General features: G+C 47.9%; 1 protein-coding gene across 3 annotated transcripts in view; it reads right to left on the bottom strand.

The window, feature by feature from the left end:
- GPR143 (G protein-coupled receptor 143) overlaps positions 1 to 20,030 on the bottom strand; it is a 42,089-nt gene extending 22,059 nt beyond the window's left edge. For 2 of the 3 annotated variants that reach the window (XM_074029346.1, XM_045383232.3), the window contains exons 1-3: positions 19,748 to 20,030; positions 14,746 to 14,855; positions 13,356 to 13,450 (exon numbers count right to left, since the gene is read on the bottom strand). In XM_074029346.1, the coding sequence (XP_073885447.1) occupies positions 13,356 to 13,450; positions 14,746 to 14,855; positions 19,748 to 19,997 (455 nt within the window). In that variant the 5' untranslated portion in view covers positions 19,998 to 20,030. Of the gene's footprint in view, positions 1 to 1,825; positions 1,919 to 13,355; positions 13,451 to 14,745; positions 14,856 to 19,747 lie in introns of all 3 variants that reach the window. The other variant, XM_005592933.5, reaches the window with a different exon arrangement.
- Between the last annotated feature and the right edge of the window lie 979 nt (positions 20,031 to 21,009).

A 21,009-nucleotide genomic window follows, 5' to 3' on the forward strand; every position in this document is an offset into this window, starting at 1 on the left:
GAATGTGCTGGAGGGCCTCACAAACATATGTTACCAAGGTAACAACTCGCAGCTGTGAAATGCTTAATTGTGGGAGAGAAGCAAAATGGCACAGAGGAAGAGGAAACCGAAGGCAAAGAGGAGGGAGGTCTGCTCCAGCTCAGCCAAAGAGGGAGGCGGAAAAGGGACTAACCAAACAGCCTCGTGGCCACGAAAGGGGGAATGACAAAAAATAAATTAAACACCCTTAATATTGACAGAGTTGTCAAACCAGAGGGGAAAGTGGCAGAAAATGTGAAAAAAAAAAAAAAATCAGGTAAGAAAAATGCAATACCCGTCTCGTCTTGCCATAGGAAGAATTACTATACCACCTCTCAACACTGCCACCTTCTTTTAGCAGGCGGTTTTATCTTTAGCTAGAGGCGAAAATTCAATCTGGAAAGGCTTGAAAGGAGAAAGAGAAACAAGAGGAGAAAGAGAAGTGACTCTGATGCAAAGACAGAAATGAAATGACAAATAAGAGAGTGAGACTGTGAGCATGAAGAATGCCGAGTGCCCTGGGTCAGGCGTTGTGAAAATGAAGAGATGATTAAGGATATGATGCTTAAAACGAGCAGCTCCTAAAGACCCTGGGAGCACCTCAGGGTTCCCTGTGCATCCTGCAGCAATGGCACCCTAAAGCTCAGATGCAACTTTGCCAGGAGTCTCTGGGGTCCCACAGGCGAGGGAGAGCCACAGAAACTCCCTTTCCAACTAAGTGCATTCCGTTATAACAGCTGCTGACACTGCATCTGTTCTTTTAAAGTTCCTCAGAAAAGCAGACTGTGTGGATGGATCTACACAGAGCTCCCTGCTTGTATTCATGGTTGACAAGGCAACACCAATTTGGAGACATCCTCACTGAGTAGCTGCAAGAAGCCAGAAAAGAGGGAGATAAATTATCTATACCAATTTTTTTTTCTGTAGATTTTTTTCTGTAAAGGAACAGATAGTAAATATTTTCAGCTTCATGGGTCACACTGTGGTCTCTGAGGCAACTACTCAACTCTGATGTTGTCGTGCAAAAGCAGTCAGACAGTACATAAAGAAATGAGTGTGACTATATTCCAATAAAACTTTATTTACAAAAACGGAAGAAGGCCGGATTTGTCCTGGGGGCTACACCGTGTTGATCCCTGGTATAAAAATCACAGACAAAGACACTGTCCACTTCTGTTTTCCAGTTTTCCATTGGAAGTTAGAGTATATATCCTTGGAAAGACCTTGGCTTTGCAACTGAGGGTTGCATGGACAGGAATGTAAACTTGAGGAAATGCCTGAGACAGTTTCAGCGGCCACATCTCGCTCTGTGTGGAGGATGGAAGAGAAGTGAGAAAGGGTAGGAAGCAAAGCTAGAGAATAAGCCCTGCCCAGGCATCCTTTTGGCCTCTTCCACATTGTCCCACACTCATTCCTAGAATGTTAAGCTCACCTGCTCATCCAGAGGAAGCTTGAAGACCAAATACTTAAAAGTGGGCATGAGAAAACTGTACCAATACAGGGGCTGGGGATACACCTTACGTGGAGGGGAATATGTGGAAAGCTTTGCGTGCATGCTTGTGTGCATGGGCGCCTATGCACACAAACGAGAAAGGCAGAGCCAGGGAGAATGACTCCAGGGTCATTCTCCAAGCTATTGTAGTCAGCCCTCTGGGGCTGGGCCGTGAGCATGGCCTCATGTGGCCCTGAGACAACGGCCTAACCTCCAAGGCACCAACTCTGTTGGTCAGGGCTCATGTATTCCCTGCCAGAGAACACACAATGAGCCAAAGATGGGGCTGTCTGGGGCACTGGAGTCCCAACTTACCTGGACACGGAAGGGTAGTAGAGCATGGCGGCTCCCTCCACACAGAGCAGGGTAGCCAGGCCCCACGCCATGATGTGATACAGCAGGATGGTGCTAGGGGACAAGCACAACAGCAGCCACAGCTCAGTGGGGCACAGAGGCCTGCCTGGAACTGCCAGGCCAGCTCCTGCGCTCTGGAAAGGTCAGGAAAATGTACACAAAGGAAAGCCCCTCGGCAGAGAGTTTCCTCGTGCTGCTGAGGTTGGTTGGTTGTTTTCCATTGAGGTGAAATTCACATCACATAAAATTAACTATTTTAAAGTGAACAATTAAGTGGCATTTAGTACATTCACAGTGCTCTGCAGCCATCACCACTGTCTCTTTCCAAAATGTTTTCATCATTCCAAAAGGAGACTCCATATCCATTAATTGGTGATATGGTTAGGCTTTGTGTCCCCACCCGAATCTCATCTTGAATTGTAATCTCCATAATCCCAAGGGATAGAACAAGTTGAACTAATCATTGTTGGATGGAAGTCAATTGGTTAGGTGATTGGAGGATGGAAATGATCAGGTGGAGGTAATTCAATCATGGGGGTGGTTTCCCCCATGCTGTTCTCGTGATAGTGAGTGAGTTCTCACGAGATCTGATGGTTTTATAAGGGGATTTCCCTCCCCTCCACCCAATCGCTCGGCTGCCTTGTGAAGAAGGTGTCCTACTTCCCCTTGGCCTTCTGCCACGATTGTAAGTTTCCTGAGACCTCCCCAGCCATGCTGAACTGTGAGTTAAACCTCTTTCCTTTATAAATTACTCAGTCTCAGGCAGTTCTTCATAGCAGTGTGAGAACAGGCTAATACAAGTGATCACTCCCCTTTGCCCATCCCCCAGCCCCTAGCAACCACTAATCTAGTTTCTGTCTCTGTGGATTTGCATGTTCTGGGTATTTCATGTAAATGGAAATATATGCTATGTGGCCTTTTGCACTTGGCTTCCTTCACTCAGCATAATGCTTTCCAGGTTCACTGATGTAGCATGGATCAGTTCTTCATTCCTTTGTTTCTTTTAATATTTTGTTGAGGCAGTATCTCACTAAGTTGCCCGAGCTGGTCTTGAACTCCTGACCTCAAGCAATCCTCCCACCTTAGCCTCCCAAATTGCTGGGATTATAGGTATGAGCCACTGTGCCCCTTTCTTTCCTCCTTTTGTTGGGGTTGGGGCCGGGGTCAGGGTCTTGCTCTGTCATCCAGACTGGAGTGCAGTGGTGCAATCTTGGCTCACTGCAACTGTCCCCTGAGCTCAAGCAATCCTCCCACCTCAGCCTTCTGAGTAGCTGGGACCACAGGCACACACCATCATGCCCAGCTATTTCTTTGTATTTTTTGTGGGGATGAGGTTACGCCATGTTGCCAGGCTGCTCTTGAACTCCTCAGCTCAAGTGATCCCCCCGCCTCAGCCTCCCAAAGTGCTGGGATTACAGGCGTGAGCCACCGCGGCAGCCTTTTCTTCCCTTTTTCTGACTGAATACCATTCCATTATATACATGGGCCAAGACTCACCCATCAATGGACATTTAGGTTGTTTCCACTGTGAGTAGTGCTGCTATGAACACGTGTTATGTAACAGTATTTGTTTGAGGTTCTGTTTTGTTTTGAGATAGTCTCACTCTGTGGCCCAGGCTGGAGTGCAGTGGTGCAATCATAGTTCACTGCAGCCTCCAATTCCTAGGCATAAGCAATCCTCCCACCTCAGCCTCCCAAGTAGCTGGGACCACAGGCATGCACCACCATGCCCAGCTTATTTTTGATTTTTTGTAGACATTTTTTTTTTTTTGTAGCGATTAGAGATTTTTTTGTGTTGCCCAGGCTGGTCTCAAACTCCTGGCCTCAAGCGATCCTGCCACCTTGGCCTCCCAAAGTGCTGGGATTACAGGCATGAGCCACTGCACCTGACTGGGTTCCTGTTTTCAGTTCTTTGGGGTGTATACGTAGGAGTGGAATTGCTGGGTCAGATTTTTTTTTTTTTTTTCAAGATGGAGTCTTGCTCTGTCACCCAGGCTGGAGTGCAGTTGTTGCAATCTCGGCTCACTGCAACCTCCACCTCCCGGGTTCAAGCAATTCTCCTGCCTTAGCCTCCCGAGTAGTTGGGATTACAGGCGCCCACCACTAACCCTGCTAATTTTTGTATTTTTAGTAGAGACAGGGTTTCACCATGTTGGCCAGGCTGGTCTTAAACTCCTGACCTCAAGTGTTTCACCTGCCTTGGCTTCCCGAAGTACTGGGATTGCAGGTGTGAGCTGCCGCACCGGCCATACATTTCTGCTGTTTATAAGCTGTCGCCAGTCTGTGGTGTTTGTTATAGCAACCTAGACAAACTAAGACTGCACCTCACGGGCACAGCACTCGCCAGGTGCTCCTCTCAGCCTCCCCACTTACTCCTCTTACAGCCTCATCCCAGGAAGATGCTCCGAGGCTTAATAGGTCTGAACCAAATGCAAACACCGGGCACATTAACTAGCTGCATCACCTCCGCCAGACCCACTTCTCAGAGCCATGAGTTGCTCCTTTCAGCTGGGTGAACATGGAAACCCCCTGCGGCCTTCCTGTGCCAGTACGCTAAGGGCCAGGTGGATGTCAGGCCCGGCTGCTTTCTGCTACTTATGCTGCCCTCCAAGGCAGGCTGGCCGTCCCCGCCCGCTTCCACTTTCCCACAAGGCTGGGCCTGCCCTGGATGCCCAGCTGTCTTCACTTTGAGGACAGTCAGGAGGCCCCAGCAGTGGGATTTACCAGCATCCTGTGCTCAGGGAGGTGGAGACATGTACTGGACCATCAGCGCTGTTACTCTGGGATTTCCCTTCCGGTGCACATTCTCTACAGAAGAGGGGCCGGTGATAGGAAACACTTCCCACACCCTTAACCTACAAGATGGCTGTCAGCACGTGCAAAGGTGACATCGAGTTGAAATGAATGTACTGATGCATGCTACTCCGTGGGTGAACCTCAGAAGCAATGCTGAGTGAAAAGCCAGACACAAAGGGTGCACACATTGTGTGATTCTGCAGACATGGTGGGGGCTGCTAATGGGTGCAGGGTTTCTTTTTGGGATAGTAGAAATGTTCTGGAACTAGTAGTAGTGAGGCTAACTGATATATAACCTTGCAGATGACACTAAAAGCCACTGAACTTCACACCTTTAAAAGGCGAATATTACAGTATTTAAGTTACAATTAAAAGAATCAGAGTTGTATCAGCGCAGTATGTCTCACTCAGTGTACATTGGCTGAATGTTTATTGAGCAAAGATCATGCCTTTTCTAGGCACAGGAAACAGTCCCTGCCTGCATGGGGGTGACCATCTTGAGAGGATAACATAGAAGAATCAGTGTAATGTCCCAGCCTGTGCCCCTGCTGGGGGCCAGCCCCACAGGCCACAGCTGGATGGAGAAGATTTTACATGAAGTCAGGCTCGTAACCGTGATTAATCTAAGAGACGAGACTATGTTTGTGGTGGTGGTTGTTTTAAGAGACAGGGTTTCCCCCTGTCACCCATACTGGCATGCAATGGCACAGTGATAGCTCACAGTAACTTCAAACTCCTGAGCTCAAGCCTGCCTCAGCCTCCCAAGTAGCTAGGACTACAAGCACTCACCACCACACCCAGCTAACTTTTTTATTTTTAGTAGAGATGGAGTCTTGCTATGTTGCCAGGCTGGTCTCAAACTCCTGGGCTCAAGCAATCCTCCCATCTCGGCCTCCCAAAGTGCTAGGATTACAGGCATGAGCCAACATGCCTGGCAGAGACTATGTTTATAAGTTAAAGTGGACAAACACTTGTGATAACCCAAATACATTTCCCTGAAGATGTCCGTGTCCTAATCTCTGGAACCTGTGAAAATGTTCCCCTATATGGCAAAAGAGACTTTGCAGGTGTGATGAAGTTAAGGATGTTTGAGATAAGGAGGTCATCCTGGGGTATCTGGGTTGGGCCAGTGTAATTGCCAGAATCCAGAAAAGCAGAGACTATTAGCTGCAGAGAACCCGAGAGGAGGGAATTTGAGAAGGACATAACCCACCATTGCTGGCTTTGAAGATGGAGGAAAAGGCCACAAGTCAAAGAATGTGAGCGGCAGCCTAGCCTGGAGGTACATACCTGTAGCCCCAGCTACTCAGGAGGCTGAGGCGGGAGGATTTATTGAGCCCGGGAGTTGAAGGCTGCAGTGAGCTGTGATCATGCCACTGCCCTCCAGCCTGGATGACAGAGTGAGACATGTCTCTTAAAAAAAAAAAAAAAAAAGGAATACAGGCTCCTTCTAGAAGCTGGGAGCTGGGTGTGGCTGGAGCAGAGAGGGTGAGAGAGGACAGAGGGAGGGCCGTGTGTTGGGGACTGGGTCACAGAAGCCTCTGTGGGCCACACAGGACCGTGTCGGTTTAGGTGTAACTCTGATCTACTGGAGAGCTCTTTTCATTTATTCAAAAAAATTTTCCAATAAGATAAACCTTAAAACTTGAAAAAGACTGGGCGCAGTGTCTCATGCCTGTAATCCCAGCACTTTGGGAGGCCAAGGTGGGTGGATCAGGACCAGCCTGGCCAACATGGTGAAACCCCATCTCTACTAAAACTACAAAAATTAGCTGGGTGTGGTGGCAGGCACCTGTAGTCCCAGCTACTCAGGAGACTGAGGCAGGAGAATCCCTTGAACCTGGGAGGCGGAGGTTGCAGTGAGCCAAGATCGCACCACTGCACTCCAGCCTGGGCGACAGAGCAAGACTCCATCTCAAAAAATAAATAAATAAAAATAAAATGGAAAAAAACAGAATCTGAAAAAAAAGAAAGTTATAAAAGATGAGGGGATAGCTTAGAGAAGAAACCAGCCAATGTCTGTGACTGCAAAGTTTTTATGGAGATGTCAGAAGGGGGGGAGGAGCTGTGCTTGGGCTTGTCTGGTTTGCTCTTTCCTACCTCATCCTCTGGCATGGAAGTGAATCCAGGTGGATCTACAGCAAACCTTGACCTGAACCTGAGGTTTCCTAACAGAAGGACACGAACCTGGGGCTCCTTCTCAGCCATGTGAGCCCTCACAGCCCCTCAGCGAGAGAGGCCTTATGCCTCCTGAACACTCAGCTCACCCAATAAGCAAGGAGCTCCTATCCCCAAGCCCTCCCGGAGTCACCTCCACACCTAATAGCCAAGTCTGAATGCTCAGTCCCACCTGGGAAGGCTGTCTCGGCAGAACCAGCAGCTACTACTACGTGCTTCCCGAAAGGAGAGCGGGGGCTTGCCTTCTGCCTCCCAGCTCCCGTTCCCTGCACAGCTGGCATTCTTGCAGTCTCTAGCTTTCATCTTTGTACTTCCATATACCCCGCCCCATTTCCCCCAGGAGCTGAGGCTGCAGCCTTCCAGATGCCTCAGGAAGACTGAAGATGGAGGCTCTGCAGAGCCGACTGGTGCTGTCCAGTCTTGGGTTTGCCTCTCCTGTCTGATGGGACAAGGTGGGGTGGGGGGCTGGGGCTCCATGGGATGAGTGGCTGTCCCTCAAAACTCTACCAGATTCCCAGCAAATATCATAACCCCCACCCCATCGGGACTTTAACTTGGAAGATCAGCTGTGTAGACAAAGGGATCTGAGTGAGAAAGGACATCCTTCTACAATGAGACAAAAGAAACAAGTCCAAAGAGCTTCAGGAGGAAAAGAAACGCTTCCAGCATGCTTTGCCTCCCACACTGTGACTGGTTCCTGGTGTGGCCCTCCCATGGCCTGGCTGGGCTGGGAGCGGGTTAGGGTTGGGGGTATGTCTTAGCAACGTGGGCCAGGAACTCGAAGCTTTGTGTGAGACTCAGATAACTAACGGAGAGGCTTTCTGCAAAGGGCTGGGTGTTGGAGAGTGCAGAATCTCTGCATTCCAGACCCTGACATCAGCCTGGGCCTCTGAAACCCACACCGGGGCAGAAGTCTGAACCCCAATCCACAGCAGATCAGGAGAAGTCTGCGCCCCCCACGGGCTGAAGACCCTTGGTCCTTTACCCACACTCTAGGCAGTTTCCATGCCCAGGTGTGCAAAGGTCTCCCCGGACCCCGTTTCCTTTCACACTTCCATTTTCTTACAGCAAAGAAGTGACTTCCATTCAAGACCTGCTCCAGGATCCCAAGTGCCTTCTGTTACTGTTTAAAACCTGTACATCCCACACCTCAAACCAGAGCAGTGGTTTAAGTTTTAACTTTAAATCTGTCTTAATGACATTTCTTAGGATTAGGATTAAAAGAAAAAATATTCCCGTGCCAAAGAAAATAGCTAAGTCCTGAAAGGATCTAGACGGGAATGTGAAGTTTAATCCAGCCATCCCTGCAAAGCTGGGCCCTCTGTCCTGGAATTTTCAGGAGGCCCCCAGGTCTACCAGCTGCAGTCTCTTAAAGGCCACTATCAGAATCAACCCCACCCACAGCTCTGGAAACAAGCTCTCTCTTAAAAGGAGAGGTACAGAATCTTTTGAAGCCACGCTCTCAGCCCTGGCTCAAACTATCTAGCGTGTCCCCTCCGAGGCCTCACAGGCAGGCTCCAGGGGGCAGGACGTCCGCCAGGTGGTAGGTGAGGGCTTGGTCTCCTGGGCTATAGCACTGTCTTATTTCTCTGACATCGGCCTGTTCCTCTTCAATGGGAGCACCAACTTCACTCTGGACAGATGCTTGTCCCAATCCTGGAAACCCGCCCTTGCTCTGGCCTTTGGGAGGCGTCTAGATGTTCCACATCCTTGGATACTCACTTTCTGGGTGATGGCAGGTCCCCGGAAGCCACATTCTGCCCAACACCCTTTAGACTCTAACACCCCCAACATCCTGCCTTCTGATCTCTGAGCTCCAAATGAACTCCCAAACACTCTCCTTGAAGTGAGGAGGGCTTCATGATTGCCTGTCCCAGTTTCTCAGGGCCCTGTCTGTCCACTGGGTCCAGACAGTTCTCAGACTGCCCCGTGGGACCCCATCCCTTTTCCCCTACATCCCCACCATGGGTGGAGGTGAAGTAATGCATCCTCCTATGGCAGCAGGGGGCATTACCCTTCTCCCAGCTTCCTTCCAGCACCCCGAGACCCTTCTACCCATAACTAGCATCTATAAGATCTACAGTTGTGTCAGACCTCCAGCCTCTCCAACACTGAGGGATGCTCAGACAGAGACATGCCAATCACGAGAGCTTCAGGGCCATGGTTTTATCACACTGCTAATTACCTACTCAAAGCCATATTTCCTTTTTCAAAACCTCAGTAACATAATCTGGATGTCATGAGGGCAGCTGCATGCTCAGCTCACAGAGTCTATTTCCTACCTCCTTTAGCAGCTAAGTGTGGCATGAAACTAAGTTCTGGCCAGGCACGGTGGCTCACGCCTGTAATCCCAACACTTTGGGAGGCCGAGGCAGGTGGATCACCTGAGGTCAGGAGTTCGAGACCAGCTTGACCAACATGGTGAAACTCCATTTCTACTAAAAATACAAAAATCAGCTGGTTGTGGTGGCAGGCACCTGTAATCCTAGCTACTTGGGAGGCTGAAGCAGGAGAATCACTTGAACCCAGGCGGTGGAGGTTGCAGTGAGCCAAGATCATGCCATTGCACTCCAGCTTGGGCAAAAAGAGTGAAACTCTATCGGGGGGTGCGGGGGGTGGGGTGGAACCTAAGAGTGAAACTCCATCTCAAGAAAAGAAAAAAAAAGAAACTAAGAGTGAAACTCCATCTCAAAAAAAAAAAAAAAACAAAAAAAACAAAAAAAAAACACTAACTTCTGGCCAATAATATGTAACTGGCATTGTATGAAACTCCCAGGACATTACTTAAAGCTGGCTCAGGGGAACACAGGCCTCTATTGCATTGTTCTCTTCCAGCTTCCTGATGCCCAGAATGTAGGTGTGATGACTGGAGCACCAGCAGCTATATTGGGCCATGACACTTTGAGGATGGAAGTCACACAATATAATAGTGATGCAGGAAAATCCAAGGAACCTGGATCCCTGATGTCCATCACAAGCGTCCTGGATTGCCTACCTCTGGACATCTTTAGCATGAAAGAAATCTCTACCAGGTTTAAGTCATTATTATTATATATATTTTATGTAGCCAAAATGAATCTTCAGTGATATACCTAATTAGCTGGCTCTGACCTTAACTATCGTCCCTGGAGAATTTTCACAACCAGGCATATCTCAGTTTGGTTCAGCTGTGTAAGAGTTTGGGAGCTAAGGTAAAAAGATGGAAGGAACAAGCATAAAAATGAAGTAAGCACTAAACTTCAGGCCAGAGAGACCAAAGTTGATGATGTGATCTATATAAGGAATGTCAATGATTTTAGAGCAGGGATCTACTGGGATTACCCAACATATTCTATAGCCTACATATGATCTCTATTTACTGATATTGGCTTTAAAAGTAAATTTATTCAATAAGTGGTGCTGGGACAACTGGATATCCACATGCAAAATAATGAAGATGGACCCATTAGTCACCTGTGCACAAAAATTAACTCTAAGTGGACCTAAATTTAAGCATTCAAACCATAAGAAAACATAGGTCTAAATCTTTGTGACCTTGGGTTAGGCAATGATTTCTTAGATATGACAAAAGCATAAGAAATCAAAGAAAGAAATAGAAAAATTGGACTTCATCAGAATGAAAAACTTTTGTGCTTTGAAAGATACTATCAAATAGGTTTAAAGACAAACCACAGAATGGGAGCAACTATTTGTGAATCATGTATGTAATATGCTACTTGTATCTAGAATAAAGAACTACAACTCAATAATAAAAAACCAAATAGCCCAATGAAATAATGGGCAAAAGAGGTGAATAGACATTTCTCTAAGAAGATACATACATGACCAATAAGCACATGAAAAGATGTTTAGCATCATTAGTCATCAGTGAAATCAAAACCATGAAGAGTTACCAATTCACACGTGCTAGGATAGCTAAAATTAAAACAGACAGATAATAACAAGTGTTGACAAGGATGTGGATAAACTGCAACCCTCACATTACTGCTAGAATGTAAAATGGTGCACCCACCTTGGAAAGCAGTTTAACAGTTTCTTACTCTTACAAGGTTACCACATATCTCAGCAATTACATACCTAGATATATACTCAGGAATATGTGATGAAAACATATGTCCACACAAACACTTGCATACAAATGTCAATTGCAGCATTATTCCTAGTAGTCAAACAATGGAAGTAGTCAAAACAATGGAAGCACACAAAATGTCCATCAACCAATAAATGGATAAACAAAATGTAGTATAGCCTTACACTGGAATATTATTTAGCAACGAAAAGGGATTGTTTGAGTCCATTCAGGCTGCTATAACAAAACATCACACACGAGGTGGCTTATAAACAACAATTATTGCTCACAGCTCTGGAAGCTGGGAGTCCAAGATCAAAGTATGGCAGATGTGGTGTCTGGTGAGGCCCCGCTTCCTGGTTCATAGATAGCACCTTCTTGCTGTGTCCCCACATGGTAGAAGAGGTGAGGGAGCTCTCTGGGGCACCTTTTACAAGGGCACTGATCCCACTTATGACCTAATAACCTCCCAAAGGCCCCGCCTCCTAATACTATCACCTTGGGGGTTAGAATTTCAATATAGGAATTTTTGGAGGAACAGAAACATTCAGACCATAACAGGAATGAAGCACAGATACGTGACAACACAGATAAACCGTGAAGATGTTACACTGAGTTAAAAACCCAAACACAAAAGGTCATGTAGTGTATGATTCCATTGCTATGAAATGTCCAGAACATGCAGCTCCACAGAGACACAGTAGATAAGTGGTTGCTGGGGGCTGTGGGGAGGGGGTAGTGAGGAGTGACTAATAACCAGCACAGAGATGTAGAGGGGATGATTAAAATGGTATAAAATCGATGACGGTGATGGTTATGCAATTCTGTGAATACACTAAAAACCACTGGATTTTAGGCTTTAAACAGGTGACCTTTATAAAGCTGGGTGTTTTTTTTTTTTGTTTGCATTGTTTTTTGAGATAGGGTCACACTCTGTCGCCCAGGCTGGAGTACGGTGACACGATCATGGCTCACTGTGCTTTGACTTCCTGGGCTCAAGCCATCCTCCCACCTCAACCTCCCGAATAGCTGGGACCACCGTTGTACCCCACCATGCCTGGCTATCTTTTTTTTATTTTTTGTAGAGATGAGGTCTCACTATGTTGCCCAGGCTGGTCTCAAAACTCCTGGGCTCAAGCAATCCTCCTGCTTCAGCCTCCCAAAGTGCTGGGATTACAGGTGTGAGCCACTGTGCCTGGCCTATAAAGCTGTATTTAAACAAAACCAAGAACAAAAAAACCAGCAAGGAAGGGCTCCCTCCAAAAGGGACCTGAATCAAGTGGACCATGAACTTGGTGGGGGCAAATGCTTCCTGGATTTGGAGCCCTGCCATGCCATGTCCAGCTTCTCTGTGTCAGTTCAGCTCTATGTGTGGATGTTTCCTCAACATGTGTGCATCCCACCTACTATAACAGCTGATAGGTATCAAGAGCCTGCAACATGCCAGGACTGTTCTTAACCATACACACGGATTATCACATTTACTCTTTGCAGTAACCTTGTGTGGTAGGTACCATTTCACAGCTGAGAAAACAGAAGTCCAGAGAAGTTAAACAACTTGCCAACAGCTACACAGCTCACAAGTGACTGGGCATCAGTTCAAACACACCAGTGCTCCAGGTACTAACCACTGAATAACTCCCTGCCAAGCAGCCACCTCCAGCTCCAGCATTCTCAGGTTCCAGATTTAGCATGAAGTGTCAATATATACATCCCTTGAACCTTTACATATAATAAAAAATTGTTTATGCGGTGGCTCATGCCTGTAATCCCAGCACTTTGGGAGGCCGAGGCAGGAGGATCACTTGAAGCCAGGAGTTTGAGACCAGCCTGGGCTGCATAGCAAGACCCTATCTCTACAAAAATAATAAAATTAGCCAGGTTTGGTGGCACATGTCTATAGTCCCAGCAACTTGGGAGGCTGAGGTGGAAGAATCACTTGAGCCTGAGAGGTTGAGGCTGCAGTGAACCACTGCACTCCAGCCTGGGTGTCAAAGTGAGACCCTGTCTCTAAAACATAAAAAATAAACAATAAAATTGTCTATATACATGCCAATTCTGTTTTCGTATTTGTCCAGTTCCAAATATTTCATTTATTGAATTACTTGCTTTCAAGGTTTTTAAAATCCTCAAGATTTTATTTTGTTATTTTGGAGATGGACTCTCACTAAGTTTCACAGGCTGGTCTCAAACTCCTGGCCTCATGCAGTCCCTCCAAGTAGCTGGGATTACAGGCACAGGCCACTGTGCCTGGCTAATATTTTAAATGTGCCTTTGGCCTCTTATGAAAATGAGCTGCCATGGATGTTTCTAGGCGGAGGCGCCAGCTGACAGATTTTGAATGACGGTGTCTGCAACACTACAAAATACTTTTAAATGCTCAGTGCCATCTCTAATCTTCCCTCTAAAATAGAACTAGGGCGGATATCCCATTTCCTCCGTGAATACCTCAGTCCCGCCGATCTCCGGATCACCAGATAAGCATCCACCGCATAGCAAAACAGCCACCAGAAGCAGGCACTGTACAACAGCTGGATCCACATCTGCAATTGGGAAGAGCCCTGCATCAAAATGTCTGGAAACAGGTACAAGAAGCCCAGCCCATCCTTGAGACAGCAGGGCAGACACCGGCTTCCTCTGACGTCAGGAAGCCGCATGTGACAGCTCTCGGGACACAAGTGGGCACAGCCCCTGAGACCAAGGAGGGTGTGGCCTGGGATGGGTGTAGGCATTTGGATTTGACTAAGGAACTCTGCCTTCTGCCCCACTTGTATGCAGGGAGGATGAAGTGCCAAGATATGTCATTTAAACTGGGGTGCAGGCTCAAGGGGGCTTTGAACTCGATAGAAGCTCTTGTTCTGAGGAAGAATGAGTACGGGGAAGAGGGACTCAGGCAGTCCTTCCAAAGACAAGATGGAGGAAGGGGACTCCAGTGTTAGAAACGACACAAGGTCAAGATGTCTCGCTACCGTGGGCTGAGACAGAGGCTCATAGATGCAGTTAGGAAGCCACTGAGGACAGGGAAGCGAGGAAACTGGCAATTCTGCTCCAGCACAGGGCAGTCAACACAGCATCAGGGAATGTGCTTCAAATCACTCACCTGAGCACCACCGTGACGGATGGAGCATAACATACATGTGTATGTGTGTCTGTGTATATATGATATCTATTTACTTATTCAATAATTTCTTTATATATAATTATGTGGTTTTATTTTTTGTCTGAAGACGGAGTTTCACTCTGTCACCCAGGCTGGAGTGCAGTGGCGCGATCTTGGCTCACTGCAACCTCCGCCTCCTGGCGGAGGAAAAGCAATTTTCCTGCCTTAGCCTCCTGAGTAGCTAGGACCACAGGCACACGCCACCACACCCAGCTAATTTTTGTATTTTTAGCAGAGATGGGGCTTCACCCTGTTGGCCGGGCTGGTCTCGAATTCCTGGCCTCAAGTGATCCACCTGCTTCGGCCTCCCAAAGTGCTGAGATTACAAGTGTGGGCTACCGTGCCCGGCTTATATGTTTTATTTAATATATTTAAGTATATATTTAAACAAAATGCATCCAATGGATTGATAACTTTTTCTGTGGCAGCTGGTTTTGCTTGTGGCCGCATTTAAGCAGAGGATGCATTTGTGAAGGGGAGGGAGAAACAACACTGGAGTGTCTGCGGCAGCATCCCCTGGAGGGTTTTGTTAAAACACAGAGAGGGCTGGGTTCCTGATCAGCAGGATGGGGCGGGACCTGAGAACCTGCATTTCTAACAGACTCCCAGGGTTTGCTGCTGCTGCGATTTGAGGAGCATAGGTAGGGAGGAGAGGGCATGCCGAGGGACTGGACTCACCGCACTCCCCACGCAGAAAGCAGCAGGCCAAATTTCCGTGCGGTTCACATCTGAGATGCTGTCAACAAAATTTGGGAATCCTAACCACACGGTGGACCGGATCACGACACCTAAGAGAGAATTGGATAATGCTTTGTATCTGATCCTAATCAAATCTAAAGCTGATTTCTTGCTTTGGAAAAATGATAGATACATAATAGAGAAGGAAGAGAGGAAGGAAGGAAAGGAAGGAAGGAAGGAGGGAGAGAGGGAGGGAAAAAGACAAGAAGGAGGGAAAAGGAAAAAAGGAAGAAAAAAACATACATATTGGTGTGTGCAGAGAGAAAAAGAAGATTGAAACTCACAAAATAACATTTTTTATTTTTATTTTTTTATCTTTTTTTTTTTTTTTTTTTTTTGAGGCGGAGTCTGACTCTGTCACCCAGGCTGGAGTACAGTGGTACAATCTCTGCTCACTGCAACTTCCGCCTCCCGGGTTTAAGTAATTCTCCTGCCTCAGCCTCCCGAGTAGCTGGGATTACAGGCACCCGCAACCACGCCCAGCTAATTTTTGTATTTTTAGTAGACAGGGTTTCACCATGTTGGCCAGGCTGGTCTCAAACTCCTGACCTCAAGTGATCCGTCTGCCTTGGTGTCCCAGAGTGTTGGGATTACAGGCATGAGCCACCACGCTTGGCCTGAAACTCAGAAAATAACTCTCATGGTAGCAAAACAAACGCAGGCACTTTAACGTAAACCATAGCTGGCCACAGTCTCATCCCTATTTTGTCTGTTTGTTTACTTGCAGTATGTGACTAGCAATCTGTATTTCTCAGCTGCATTTTTCAGTGTCTATATTAGTTATTCCTCACATAAAAAAGAATTTTAAAAAAGCTCAATTTAGAAGTTCAAATATATAGTTCCTTCATTCTTTTTTTAAACACTACATTTAAAATTTTCACAAATTAGTTCTCAATAATTTGCCTTTAACATTTATTCTTTGTGAGTTTCTCTTGCTATTAGACCCAAATGTCTAACATCCTCAAAACGGTATGCACACTCATGGTACATATGATGGTTCTTTGTTAGGTAATGCAATATCCTTTGTTTAAAAGCACACTAGGGTCTGGGCACGGTGGCTCACGCCTGTAATCCCAGCACTTTGGGAGGCCAAGGCCGGCGGATCACTTGAGCCCAGGAGACGAGACCAGCCTGGCGAAACCCCGTCTCTACAAAAATACAATAATTAGCTGGGGTGGTGGCATGAGCCTGTGGTCCCAGCTACTCAGGAGGCTGAGATGGGAGAATTGCTTGAGCCCAGAAGGCGGAGGTTGCAGTGAGTCGAGATTGCACCACTGTACTCCAGCCTGGGCAATAGAGTGAGACCCTGTGTCCAAAAAAAAAAAAAAAAAAAAAACAAAACAAAAAACAAAAAAGAAAGAAAGAAAAAAAAGAACCTGGCGCGGTGGCTCACGCCTGTAATCACAGCACTTTGGGAGGCTGAGGTGGGTGGATCACCTGAGGTCAGGAGTTTGAGACCAGCCTGGCCAACATGGTGAAACCATGTCTCTACTAAAAATACAAAAATTAGCTGGGCATCGTGGTGGGCGCCTATAATTCCAGCTGCTCAGGAGGCTGAGGCACAAGAATTGCTTGAACTTGTGAGGTGGAGGTTGCAGTGAGCCAAGATTGTACCACTGTACTCCAGCCTGGACGACAGAGTGAGACTCCGTCTAAAAAAAAAAAAAAAAGGACACTAGGTAATATAAAGGGGAGAACTGTAAACAACACCAAGCTACATGCTATGTAGTAGTGCTCACTGGTATACATGCTATACACCACTAAACACACACTATGCAATACACTACTAAAATCACATCATATACCAAACACACACCATGTGATACACTACTAAACAAATGCTATGTAATATACTACTAAACACATACCATGTAATATACCACTAAACACACACTATATAATACACTACTAAAGGACAACTGTGAACACTAAAAAGCTCAAGACATCTTCTCATTATCAAGCCACTGCCAACAAAAACAATGCCTTTCTTCTCTACAGTGCCTTAGAATTTTCAGCATTTATCACTCCTTTGAGCTTAATAAAAGCCCTATCCCACAGGCATTCAAATTTCTTATTTTTCAGTAAGGGGTCCCGATCACCCAGCCTTTTCCTGACTTCTGCTTATTTGCTCACAACCTCATCTACTTCCCTTCTAAAGGCTAACAGATATGCAAGTGTTATTCACTAACCCTCAAAAGATGTTTGGGTACACCTTACTTTTTTAGAGACAGGGTCTTGGCTCTGTCACCCAGGCTGGATCACGGCTCACTGCAGCCTGGAATTCATGGTTTCAAGTGGTCCTCCTGCCTTAGCCTGCTGAGTAGCTGGGACCACATGTGCATGCCACCATGACAGGCTTTTTTTTTTTTTTTTTTTTGTAGAGCCTGGGTCTTGTTATGTTGCCCAGGCTAGTCTTGAACTCCTAGGTTCAAGCAATCCGTCCACCACAGCCTCCTGAGTAGTTAGGATAGTTAGGATTACAGGCGTGAGCCACCACACCTTTAGGAAGCCGAAGTAGGAGGATCGCTTGAGCCTAGAAGTTTGACCAGCCTGGGCAAGATGGTGAGATTCCAGCTCTGAAAAAACAATACAAAAATTAGCCAGTGTGGTGATGCGTGCCTGTAGTCCCAGCTACCTGGGAGGCTGAGGTAGGAGGATCCCTTGAGCCCGGAAGTTCAAGGCTGCAGTGAGCTATGATCATGCCACCACACTCCAACCTGGGCAACAGAGTGAGACCCTGTCTCAAATAAAAATAAAGTGATAATGATATTGGGGTTGCAAATGTTTAAAATTATTATGTTTTAGAGCTCTCTCTGAGATCTGAATGGGCAGGATGATGGCGCCTGAGATTTGCTTCACATTAATCTAGTGAGGAGGGTGAAGAGGGGAGCAGATGAGCCGGGTACCTGTACCCCACAAATCCCACATATAGGGATTCACTGTAAGTGTTTCTGTTATAGACTGCATTTATGCATGGTGGAAAGATTCCAAAATAAAAAAGCTAAACAGAATGGCCAAATCTAGCTTAGAGGCCTGTATAAAGTGTCACATAATAGTTTAAAGCAGATGTTGGCAAGCTCATTCTGTAATATTTTTGGCTTTAGGAGCCATACTTTCTCTGTCCAATATTCACACTGCCCTTGTAGGGTAAAGGCAGCCATGGATAATTCACAAATGCACATGAACAACATAGCTGCATTCCCATCAAACTTTATTTGTAGACATTAACATTTAAATTTCAGTAATAGTCACATGCCAGGAAATATTTTCTAATTTTGATTTTTAAAAACATTTTAGGGCTGGGTGAGGTGGCTCACACCTGTAATCCTAACACTTTATGATGCCAAGGGTGGTGATCTCTTAATTAAGCCCAGGAGTTGGAGACCAGCCTGGGCAACATAGTGAGACCCCATCTCTAAATATATATATAAAAATATATGTATATATATATTTACCCTACCATGGTGGCCTGTGGCTGTAGTCCCAGCTACTCTGGTAGCTGAGGTGGGAGGATCGCTTGAACCCAGGAGGTCGAGGCTGCAGTGAGCTGTGATCGTGACACTGCACTCAGCCTGGGCAAGAGGGTGAGACCCTGTCTCGAAAAAATCATTAATTTAAAGAAAAATAGGATGTAAAACCATTCTTAGCTCGTGGGCCCTAGAAAACAGGCAGGATTTGGTCTGAGAGCTGCAGTTTGTGCACCTGTGGTGTAAAAATCATACCCAAAAAGCCTGGATAGGGAAGGGATTTCAGCTTACAAAATACTTGAGAGAATATATAGTGCACAATAGAAAATAATTCACACACGCACATGCACGCACACACACACAGCGAGAGAGAGTGTGTTAATTGTTAGTCTCTCCCTGGTGCAGTTGGGCAAAACCGAGGAAATCTTTTCTGGTCTGGGTTTTGCTTAACTGCGCCATCTGAAGTTTCCCTGTAACAAACACAATAAACGGATTTTTAAAACTCATCGTCCCTTGGATGGGAATTTTACCGACCACATCTGTTTGCAAAACTAACTAGTCGGCTGGGCGCAGTGGCTTATGCCTGTAATCCCAGTACTTTGGGAGGCCGAGGCGGGCGGATTACCTGAGGTCAAGAGTTCGAGAGCAACTTGGCCAACATGGTGAAAGTCCGTCTCTACTAAAAATACAAAAATTAGTTGGGCGTGGTGGCGCGTGCCTGTAATCCCAACGACTCGGGAGGCTAAGGCAGGAGAATCGCTTGAACCCGGGAGGCGGGGGTTGCAGTGAGCAGAGATTGTGCCACTGCACTTCAGCACTTCAGTCTGGGCGAAAGAGCAAGACTCCGTCTCAAACAAACAAACAAACAAACAAAAAAAACCCTAGTCGTCCCGTCCGGTACCTAGGGAACCGCCTCCGCTTTCTCTTTTCTCTGTGGTTCAAGTGTTCAGACGCCCGGCCCAACCCGCGAGCTGTGGGTTGGGCCATCACCCGGGCACCGATCAAGTTCCAACCCGCGGGCTGTGGGTCCTCACCCGGGCATGGATCAAGTTCCAACCTGCGGGCCATGCGCCCTCACCCGGGCATCGATCCGGTCTCAACCTGCGGGCCACGCACCCTCACCCGGGGACTGAGCAGGTCCAACCCCAGGGCCTCACGCCCTCACCCCAGCACTGAGCAGGTCTCAACCCGCGGGCCGTGCGCCCTCACCCGGACACCGATCAGGTCCCAACCCGCGGGCCTCAAGCCCTCAGCCAGGGACCCAGCAGGTCCCAACCGGCCGGCTACGCGCCCTCAGCCCTGCACCGGGCAGGTTCCAACCCGCGGGCCTCTCGTCCTCACTCCACCACGGAACAGGTCCAAATCCACAGGCCGTGCGCCCTTATCCAGGTACTAGTCGGGTCTCAACCTGCGGGCCACGCGCCCTCACCCAGGCACAGATCGGGTTCCAACCCGCGGGCCGCGCGCGCCCTTACCCAGGCAGCCTAGAAGGTCGCAGGCAGTGGCAGCGCGCAGGATGCGGACCGAGGCCGGTGGGGACGTCGCGGGGGACCCGGGGCCCGCGGGCCGGCGGCCGGGCAGCAGCTGCAGAAGGCCCAGCGCCAAGCGGAGCGCGCCGCTGCCCAGGCAGAGCGCGTGGAAGGCCCGCGGCTGGAAGCTCAGCACGAGTTGCGTGGCCGCATCCCGTGTGGGGCAGCAGAAGGTCCCTAGGCGCGGGGAGGCCATGGGCTGTGCTCACGGACGCGGCTCGGGTGTGCCAGGACCCCGCCGGCCTGCCTGGGTCATGTGCTGGGCGGGCTGGGGGCGGCATCATGTGCCCTGGGCCTCTCCCCCACCCCAACCCCCAGCGCCTGCAGTAGAGCCAGGCTCGGTGGGGGCCGAGCGCACTGGGCTAACGCCACGAGGCCTCACGAGGTGATGCTTGGGCGGGCGGAGAAGGAGGACAGAGAGAGGGAGGGCTGAGAGGAGAGAAAGAGGGAGGAGGAGGAGGGAAGTGGAAGGAGAAGCCGTAAAGTTGGGAAGGTTACCTTTCTCCCCATTTACCAAGCCTTCCTGGTGGTTTCTCTGGCACCTAGAGCGCCAAACCTGCCATCTTTACTGGTCTTCTAGAGAAACAGGCCTCGTGGACTAGATCTTTCCTATTTGGGACTCTGACATCCTGATTTTGATGCCTTTAAGGTGCTAGAACATGTTCATAAACTGTGACTGATCCCTATAACTGCATTTCTCCTAAGCAGAGATGGTTGTCCAAATAGTGCTTTTTTTATGGCCTCTATCATTCATGGAAATAACCCCAGAGAGGCAGGATTTTCATTTACAATTAATGAATGAAACAACCAGATCAATGTTAAAGAAAGAGCAGTAGCTCACACCTGTAATCCCAGCACTTTGGGAGGCTGAGGTGGGCAGATCGCTTGAGCTCAAGAGTTGGAGACCAGAGTGGGCAACATGGCAAAACCCTGCCTCTACTAAAAACACAAAAATTAGCCCAGTGTGGTGGCCCAGGCCTGTGATCCAAGCTACTCGGCAGCCTAAGGCGGAAGGATCACTTGAGCCCAGGAGGTGGAGGTTACTGTGAGCCAAGATAGTGCCAACTGCACTCCAGCCTGAGCGATAGAGCCAGACCTTGTCTCAAAAAACAAAACAAAACATAACTTAGCTGGGCGTGGTGGGGCATGCTTGTAGCCCTAGCTTCTGGGGAGGTTGAGGTGGGAGGATCACTTGAACCCGAGAAGTG

Source organism: Macaca fascicularis, chromosome X (assembly GCF_037993035.2).
Source record: "Macaca fascicularis isolate 582-1 chromosome X, T2T-MFA8v1.1".
In the NCBI taxonomy this organism is placed as follows: Eukaryota; Metazoa; Chordata; class Mammalia; order Primates; family Cercopithecidae; genus Macaca; species Macaca fascicularis.